Source organism: Adiantum capillus-veneris, chromosome 25 (assembly GCF_014529385.1).
Source record: "Adiantum capillus-veneris isolate H3 chromosome 25, ASM1452938v2, whole genome shotgun sequence".
Classification (NCBI taxonomy): domain Eukaryota; kingdom Viridiplantae; phylum Streptophyta; class Polypodiopsida; order Polypodiales; family Pteridaceae; genus Adiantum; species Adiantum capillus-veneris.
Window position 1 is genome coordinate 56,685,398 of NC_140955.1, and position 10,120 is coordinate 56,695,517.

Here is a 10,120-nt window from a genome sequence, read left to right on the forward strand (position 1 = left end):
TAACATAATGTACTCGGTAATATCCATCGTGACATCCTTCCACCAATGGAGCATAGTTGTCCCATTCCTTCAGTATGTCTGATGGTTGACTCCAATAGTCCTTTACGATCTTCGGTTGGAACATCTCTTTGTTGGCGTGTGAGTCATACCATTTTTGAGTAAGAGATTTGTTTGTTACAGGTACCCCCATTTCAGTGTGGATAATCGACTTCCTGTACCCGAAGTAGTCATCGAAGAAAGCAGATTCCTTTGGAAACACATCCGGTGTGTCCCATCCAACTGAGCTATGAATATTTGCACAATCTGCAAGGCATTGAGGTATGTTGTAGGCATTGTATAAAATCTTTACATTGAGAGGGTTGTAGATTAGTGACTTTCCAAATAAGTCGAAGAATAACTTCCAAAGTATTGGACTATAGGAATGTAGGTAATTGTTGTCCCACTGTCGCCCCCATACATTAAACATAACAATGCTGAAACACCCCGTAGCCATTACTAAGGGTAATATGTTTCTAGCTATCCACGTTTCCTTTGTTGGCCTTAATGTAAGCTCATACGCATTTATATACATAACTTCCAAAGTATTGGACTATAGGAATGTCGGTAATTGTTCTCCCACTGTCGCCCCCATACATTAAACATAACAATGCTGAAACACCCCGTAGCCATTACTAAGGGTAATATGTTTCTAGCTATCCACGTTTCCTTTGTTGGCCTGAATGTAAGCTCATACGCATTTATATACAATATTTGGTTTGTGACAACAATTTCATTTTCGAGCTTAGAATGTATCCACTCGATACACCCAATAGGCGAAGGTTTATGTTGAGGTGGTCTAAACTCGGGATTCCTTGAAGCATAGTGATACCAAGCTCTGAAAGTATTTAGTACAATGAAATCCGTAGACATCAACCTTTTTCTTTCTTCCTCGTTATGCGTGGTAGTGATAAGTCTTTGTACTTCTACTCGAATTTGGAAATGCTCTTCTACCATAAGACGAGAGAGTATATCCGCCCATATCCCTTAAGGTAAGATGTCAATCATCTACACACACCCCATCACTCATGTCAGTTAGAAGGATAAAAAAAAACCAAGACTCAAACTCAAGTATTATATCCTTAAAATAATGTGTTATAAAAAAAGTATTTTTTTTTTTTAGCTATAGAAAATCAAGAAGGTACATAGTGTTTCTTGGGAGATACATGAATATGAAAGGGCCCAATGAACCAATTCTTGGTTCCTACAACTAAGGTTCTACCCCTATATTTGTTCACATCTCGGGTGTCAAAGTTTAGCACTTCAACTTGTGTACTAAAAATCATGTCTTTCCCTTTATACCATTCCTCCCCCCATGACACATCCTTGGATGGTAATCCATTAAAACAGTTTACATGGGTATGTCGTTCATTTACATCATTTCTGTAGAAATATCTACTCGAGTTCACTGCTATTGGTTGTGGTCGAGCAAAGTCACTAATGCACCTTGGTTTCTCGTAATCATCAAAGGTAATGGTAACATTGTGAGGGTTGTACTTGAGAATGGGTCCATAGACTCTATTGAACCAATCCTCGGGTACATAATCGAATTGGTTGCCGCCATTTGACTTCTTCCATACTCTGATTATGACCTTCTCACAAAATCCGTATCTTTGGTTTAGCATAAGGACCTTTTTACTAAGTATGAGTTCACGACTCGGTATGTCCAAAAGAGAGCATAAGTTAATGTAAAGAACATATCCTTGTACTTTAACATCGCCTTCTTGGATCTTTTCCTTCACCCAAAGCTGTGGGTTGGTCACGAATCTATCAGGTACTTGTGTTCAATGTTCGGACTGAGCTTCAACATATAACTCCCATGCTACGTAAGTGTTGGGTATAAGAAAATCCCTAGTTCCCTTTGAAACTCGAGTCACTTCAATGTCCCAATGGAGAACGTATACAACCACTTAATTGAAAAAGATTCTTTGTGCAAAATCACTCAGGAGTTCATCAAGACAATTAAGAAGATCCATCTATAATAAGAGAAAGAGAGAAAACTTAGTATACATGTGAATCAAAACTAAGTTTATGCTTCTTCTATTCATCAAAATTTGATCTTTATGGTTTCATTACAATATTATGGGTGTTTTGGAGCTAATTCTCTAAATATTCTTTCAACTCTCATAATAGGGTATTCTCTCAGACCTCTCACACGACAACGTGGTCTGTAGTTATCCTCTAACTTTTCTTTTCCTATAACAGCTGCAAGAGCTTCAAACTTATTGGCAACTTCGGCAATCCTCAATATTTGAGAACGCATCGCCAAGTAGTAGAACATGTCTACTAGGCCTAGCCATATTCTGAGTTGAAGTAGTCTGAGATTTGCAAACCAATCTCTTGGACTGTCGTCAATATAGATGAAGAATTGACGGAAAGGTTCCTGGCGACGGGTAAGGTAACTACAATCAACACTCTTCCAACAAGTTGTGCTTCCTGGTATGCCAAAGACTTTGGTCCCAATTTCTAAGTAAAAGAGTTCTCGTTCATCCCTAGACAATCGTGTCGCCATGTTGTTGACCAAAACCTCACTCCCTTGGCTAAAGCATTTAGACGTCACTCTAGGATCCATTGGTTACTACAAAACAAACATTCAAATAAAATTACATTTTCGTTGTTGAACACTTCAATCATTTTATCATAACTCAAACAAAACACTTCCACTAAAGAAGACGAGCCAAACAAGTGCTACCAACCAATGTCACTTATAGATGCATCATGAATACAATATCCTTTTTCAAACAACATGCATGAATGCATGCATGGTGCATAACTACCCCGACTAGTATCAGGCTTTAGGCTATCCCTATAACCCTTAAGCATTGGCTCTCGTACCAGGTGAGAGATACCCCTCCCTAGGGGTCTATGCACAGAATATACAATTTATATTTTTATACAATTTTCAATATACATCAGAGTTGTGAAAGCATTTGCATAGGGGAGGAGTTCTTAGCGCCCGAACAAGCATGGATTTTAGGCCATGAGCCGGACTGCATCCAAAAGTACCTAGCGACTACTGCTACCCCTGAATGGGTGTTATGAATGAAAGCGTACTCAAGGAAAAATATAACATTGTGGAGGGTGAATATATGTGTACACCACGTTGCGAGAGAGAGAGAGAGAGAGAGAGAGAGAGTGAAATAGAGTGCACAGAGACATGAGAAATTGACAACAAAGAATCTTTAAATGCCCATCTAAATGGAACAGGAAACCATGTATTAATGCAATGAAAAAATCTGGGTATACCATAACATAAAAAAAAAGTTTATGACAAAACAACTAGCAGAGCACCGGACCTTGTGTAGGGATCGACCGGTCCACTCATCCACTTCCGCTCTACTACGAACAGAGAGAATTTCACTTCATCGGGAGCGAGCCAGAACACCTCCATCCCACCTGAGCCAGACATAGGTGAGGCCGCTTCGCCTCCATCCATGAACCCGAGCTTTGAAAGGATCCCAAATACCAGCAGGTGATAGGGTATCGACACCAACAAATACTAGTTTATGCGCCCCGCCTCTTTGAAGCCCAACACCGGGTGTTTAGGCAAATCCAAGGAAAGATCCCCGATGCATTGGCCATGTAGGTCATTCAACCCTCGACGCACTTATTGTGTAAATAAGCCTAAAAAAGAAGAAGACCTAGGCAACACCCCCGATCCAGCAAAGCCCCAGGTAAGCGACCCTTTAGTCTAAGGCTAAGCGATGTAGGTGATTCTAGTCTTGTAGCAACACTGCCATGAGAAACATAACAAATGAGTCCAATCACAATAGCACTTCGCAGATGCACAAAAAATTCTTTTTCCAAATGGTTAGACTGTTTAGGGTTTCTACCCTTATACGTCTCCCATAAACCATCTTGATCAATTCATGGTCCAATCCAAAGACCATAAACCATAAACCATAACCCAATCACATCACACGGGTGAGCTCTCTACCCTACTTGGGTGAGGCACGACCAATCCTGCATAACCACTTTAGAACATAACATGGTTGTAAAAATTTCGGCACCATAATTCAATCTAGAAAAAAAAAACCATAAGCCACACCGGCTTCCACCATAAAATATCAACCATAATCTATGAGGAAATCTTAGCCCTTAACCATAAATCATAATCACAATGAACCAACTCCAACACTTGGAGTTTGACATATCCCTTGCAAATCAATCGAAGTCTACACACATATGACCCTTAAGATGTGATTCTTTCATGCATAAAAAGAGTTCGATCAACGACTAATCATGATATAAAAATCCAATTTTTGACAACATCCAACCATGCAAAGTTGATGCATCACATTTGCGCTTCACCATTCTAGCACATAGAGCTAGTTTTAACCTAGAAAGGTGGAAAGCAATCATAACCATGCATATGAGGCATCCACATCAATCCATGAGTTCCCATACATCGTATGATAACATTCCAACACCATAAACATGATGCAAAACAACTCCGACCTTTAGGTCAACCATAAACCATAACTTCACACATGTGCAAAAAAAACTTTCTGACATTTTTGGGAGCATACAAAACATGCAAATGAAAGTGTTTGACCTCAATCCAATGCATCAAGTTCAGCTCTATAATGTAGACTATCACTCCATCACGTTACTTTTACCATATGATACTCACACAACAAACGGTAACCCAAAAGAAAGTCACTTTATTCATGTCTGCATATGCGGTTCAGAATGTTTAACCATATATTCTTCTGTAAGTTTAGGGATATCTAATAAATTAAAATCAAATCACCAAAACAAACCATAAAACATATCCAAACGGCTCGGTTAACTCACGACGTCATATGGTATCCCCCTTTTGATAGCACTCCTACGCATGTAGGTAAAAATTGATAATAGAGTGATTAATAACTCGCATTCTCAAAGTGATAACGGAGACCTAAATTCATTTATCATCAACTTTTATCAAGCTTTTCAACTTGTTAAGTGGGTTTGCCCATCCGGTGATTCTATACAGTAGTTCTCTAAGGAGCCTGGAGTCAAAAAATTTGGTTAAGTGTAGTGGGTAGCAATTTGTTTTTTGGCCATATCTCTTAACTCGTGCGTATTTTTCACATGACACATAAAGAGAAAATTTTCTAAATGATGTGTTTTATCTATGGTGTAAAGGGTCCGGGTTGATTCATAACGGTTTGTGATTTATGACCAAAATAGAGGAAGCATCCTTCAAGTGCAAGCGCATGTCACTCAAACCCGCCTTGGCCATGGCAAGCCCAAGGTGGGGGTGGAATCCTCAGCTCAACCTCCTAAACCCTCTCGAAAAACCGGAACCCTTAGAAGAAAGCATCAACGGGGTCGTCATCGTGTTCGTTTTATAGAGCTTCCATGGATTTTTTTCCTCATTGTTGCACAAAAACCCTATTAGCAGATCCTACAACCACAATTTGTTGTCATACTTGTAGTGCTATGCTTCCCTTAACGGGTCGCACTGCACAGAGAAGGATGGAGAGAATACCTTGGGACGACAGGTCCTAGTTTGCAATGAATCGGATAGCTATCATGCCAAGGTTTCTTGCTGTGAGCATGGAAGAGAGCTTGATGATGAGCGCACTTTTTCTTTAACCAACATTGGTGGAAGCAACTGGCAAGTGCAAGCCTCACAAGTGAGAATTTTATTATTGTATACGCAAAATCCGACACTCCAACTTGATTTTTTGTAAAGCGTCAAGCGTGACATATTTCAACCTCTACTTAAGATTGCATCGTGATTTGGAACCAATGTTTATGTGTTGTATTGATATTGATGTAGCTTCAATTGACATTGTTAATTTTTTAAAAATATTGTGATTTGGAACCAATATATGGAATCAATGTTTGGAAGGTGTATTGACTCGGCTTTAATTGACATTGATAAAAAATAGAGTAGCCCGAATTTACTAAAATTGAGCAGCCCAAATTTACCATCCCTACAGCCCGAATTTACCAAAATTCCAGAGAGCTTGAATATCAACAATATGCCAAACATGCCATTTACCATGAACCATAAACTCACATCCCACAAATTGAATCAAACCATAGACCACTTTTGGAGCCAACACGATAACCATAAACCCAAATCGTAGACCATAAATTATATGAAAAGCACAAGTACCATCACCATGAACCATAAACTCACGTCTCATTAATTGAAGCTAGCCATCAAATGCACACCATAAACCTCTTTCGGAGCCATGACGAACACCATAAATCCGACGCAAAGCACATGCCATTTACCATGAACCATAAACTCACGTCCCACAAATTGAAGCAAACCATAGACCACTTTTGGAGCCAACACAATAACCATAAACCCAAATCGTAAACCATAAATTATATGAAAAGTACAAGTACCATCACCATGAACCATAAACTCACGTCTCATTAATTGAAGCTAGCCATCAAGCGTACACATGAATCTTCGTACATCCTCAAAATTCTATAGCCCACAAAAAATGAAAGTAGATACGAACTGTCATGCCAAAATATAGCCCAAGTACCTAAGACACAATTCTACTTAGGTAATTGCAACGCAGGACCTTTCGCCCAATCAGCAAGGTCCATCTTGAGTGCTTCAACCTCCGCATGGGTGAACCATTTTGATGTCAACTACACAATTTATAAAGTAATCCTAGTATTAGTACACCTACATTGAGATTATATTCACAACATTATAGACAAAGCCATAGAGTGCTATACTCACCCACTTCTTTGGATTGTTATGCCTTGCACCTCCTGTAATCAACAGCTTCATAACGAGCAGAACATAATATCCACAGTCTTTGGTATTTGACTGTCTTAGCATCTATGCAAGAACCCAAAATCAACTTTGCCCATATTTGTTAGAATCAACAACTAAAGAACCTGTCATACCTCCATAGTCTGAACATGACACTTCTCAGGGTGCAAGAGATCCTCCTTGAGATCAGGATCCATCGTGTAAGTTGAAAAATGCTGCAACACCCTATCCAAATTAAACATAAGTTTTTATAGACAAAAAGGCTCAATAGTACAAAGACAATATTTTCAAAACGTACCTCTTTGTGGAGGACATATAGCGATCAATACTACTCATAGAGAGTGAGTCAAAGAAAATGATTTCACTCTTGTCTGTAGGTATGTCCGTAGGTAGGCTAGTCACGTGACATATACGATGATTGAAGAACACGGCCAATGTCCAATGGTCTCTAAAAGAAACATAATTTCAACAAGCTTGACGCCAAATAGGTCAATGCAAGAAAGATGGGCAAGCAAGCTTGAACTTACTCATCAATAACTGAAAAAAAGGTCCACATGAACGAGGAAAGATCAACTCGACTGAAGTAGTTGCGTATCGCTGTCTGAGATGGTAGAATTCGCATAAACGATAGCCATAGGCTATCTACAAACCAAGCCCGATGCAAATTCTCCTCTATTAAGGTATTTTCCAGGCACCTAAGATTTTACACGTCTAATAAGTTTCTATCCCTTTATCTAATACATCCACAAGAATGTTAAGTTAAAAAAGAGACACACACTTACATCACAAATAATGTCAATGTACAGGAGGAGGCTTGATTTCTTTAGGGAATTTTAGATCGTAGCTCACCTCAAGACTATATCTTGACGATAGCAAACAATAAATTTTTTGTTTGAGCAACCTATGCAATATGCAAGTAAGATGGGTAAGAAACTTGCTAACTCATTGAAAAAGATTAAAGCCACATTGTATTAATGAAAGAATACCTGTCAGTGCTCTCAAATGGAGAGGAAATATTTATGTGTCTTGGAGGGCTTGAAACATTTAGAATTTTGAACTAAAAACAAAGTATGTTGCCACATATAGTTCAATGAAAAACGATGCTTATGTTTCCTAATGTTTTGCAGTGAAAGAGCATTACCTTGGGGATCTCATCAATGGATCTTTCAAGCTTAGTGACGTTGCGTACCTTCGTTGGAGCCTTGATAGAAATTGGTGCCTCGTATTGATAGAATGGCTAATACACAATTTATGAAAAGCACTAATAAATTGTAGCAATATGCTAGCACAAACAAATTATGCACAATTGTTAGGCATTTTTACCGGAGTGATTTCACGATCCATTCTATCATGCACCCCTTCCTCCATATCCTCCTCCTTGACCTCTTGTTGGTCCGCATACTTGTGTCCCTTGTGGCTCCTAGCCTGGTGATACCACATGTATGTCCACAAACAAAATTTAGGGAGAATCATGCACATAGAATTCAAAAGAAAGCATAAGGCCAATATGCTTACCCAAGCCGCATATCCTTTCGCAGTTTTTGCTTCCATTTCTTTGATACGCTTCGGCATACGACTCTCCCACTCTTTTATTTCATCATCCACATATTTTTGCAACCACTCTTCAAAGTCCATCTTTCCATTCAAGGAGATAAAAAGCCATCTCCTTTGATAACCCTTGTGTAGATCCTTGAGGTGCTTTCTACGTGCTAGCTTGATTCGGGTCTCAATACTAGCAAATCTTGTCGGCAATTGTCTATGGGACCGTGAACCCGAAGTTAGCGGATGCTTTTGGCTATTCTTCGGTCTTCCACGCTTCCTATGAGGAATGTCAATAACAATTCTATGACGCTCTTTTAGGTGATGCATAAGGTCAGAGCACTTCTCCCATGATTTATTCCATTGCGGGCAACTTCCATCAACCCGACAGTAATGCCGAAGGGCACCATCCCTTTCCCTTATGACCTCGACATAATACTTTGAGTTACACCCAATGATTTTCACGAAAAATAATTTAGACAATTTTACATACACCGTCTTGTCATTGAAAACCTCTTCAATGACAAAGACCATGAGTTAAGATGCTATGGCATTCAATTTGGCAAAATACTTGCTACACGACGTCCTATCACAAGCGGGCGAAAAGAAATAACTGAATGACACGAGTAATGCACTTTGCCAAGTTCGATTCGAGTACATATCGTCGATGGTGCTTTGGATGACTCTCCATCGTCCCACTTGCCTCTTCTTGGCAATATGAAACAAGAACACCCTCCCCCTCTCTCGAGACAGAGTTATTATCATCCTCCTAAACATTAAAACATTACGGCCGATCTTTTTGCTATGGCAAACAAGAACACAATGAACACTCAAAAGCACAAATGAGAAATACCTTTGAGTTGTTGGAACCCTTTCCATCATCATCCTCCCTCACTTCGGACTTCGACTCCACAAGAGCGTCGCATACCATCTTTCTTCTCCCGACCCGTTTCAATCTTCGCAAATCCATATTCGCGCCACGCACGACCTCTTGCCTTTGGACCCCTTTTAGTCTTCGTAAATCCACATTCGAGTCATGCACAACCTCTTGCCTTTGGACCCCTTTCAATCTCGGCATTGAAACAATTTGGTAAATTTGGGCTGCTCTATGTAAATTTGGGCCAAGCTCTCAGGAACGGGATTGAAAGCCTTGCATTAGCACACATATGCTATAGAGAGAGAGAGAGAGAGAGAGAGACTTGACACAGGTTGATCACTTGTGAGATTGCGACAGGCCTCACCTTGCCTCTTGGCCCTGCGGATTGCGATAGCTTTCCCTCCTCGCCCTTGCTCCTTTCCCAGTTTCGGGTGCTGCAAACCCTTTATCTCTCTTCCCCCTTTTCGGCGCCCTCCTCTCTCACTATACCTTTTTGGCGACCTGCAACGCGCAGCTAATTCCCTCCTCACTTTTTGAGGCCCCAATTTTTTAATTCCACCATCTAGGTGATCTACGGCCCTCCATCCTCCGCCCGTTGATCCCATCTAGACAAAGCCCATGTGAGATAGTGAGGAGGCTAGCCATCCACAGTGACCGTGCGGAGAGAGAGAGAGAGACAGAGAGAGAGACGGTTGTGACAGGAGACCCCTGTCACTATATGGCACGACTTTGGGTCAGAGGGGATCTAGGGCCCAAATTTGGGGGCGCGAGGCGGCTTTAATCTCAACCGTCGGATCGCGTAGTGAACTAGGGGTGAACTAACGGTGAACTAGGGGCGGGTAAGCTAGGGGTGGGTGAAATGGGCGTGAACTAAGGGTGAACAAGGGGCACTTAAACTAAGGTATGGTCATGTGCCATGTCAACATGGACAT

General features: G+C 40.5%; 1 protein-coding gene across 1 annotated transcript; it reads right to left on the minus strand.

Annotated features, from left to right (window-relative positions):
* Positions 1-6,360: 6,360 nt before the first annotated feature.
* On the minus strand, positions 6,361-9,748 carry LOC147424938 (uncharacterized). The gene is made up of 11 exons (XM_086500262.1): positions 9,165-9,748; positions 8,288-8,824; positions 8,096-8,197; positions 7,914-8,009; positions 7,759-7,829; positions 7,555-7,593; positions 7,300-7,467; positions 7,071-7,220; positions 6,907-6,997; positions 6,737-6,838; positions 6,361-6,642 (listed from the first exon to the last, which is right to left on the minus strand). The coding sequence occupies exons 1-11, from the start codon at positions 9,387-9,389 to the stop codon at positions 6,547-6,549; spliced, it is 1,677 nt and encodes a 558-aa protein (XP_086356388.1). The 5' UTR covers positions 9,390-9,748; the 3' UTR covers positions 6,361-6,546.
* Positions 9,749-10,120: the final 372 nt, after the last annotated feature.

Coding starts and splice junctions, on each gene's coding strand:
- LOC147424938 (XM_086500262.1), bottom strand. CDS start 9,389: ATGCCGAGATTGAAAGGGGTCCAAAGGCAAGAGGTTGTGCATGACTCG. Junction 7,830..7,913: donor CCATTGATGAGATCCCCAAG/GTAATGCTCTTT, acceptor CTTTGTTTTTAG/TTCAAAATTCTAAATGTTTC. Junction 7,594..7,758: donor CCATTTGAGAGCACTGACAG/GTATTCTTTCAT, acceptor AATTCCCTAAAG/AAATCAAGCCTCCTCCTGTA.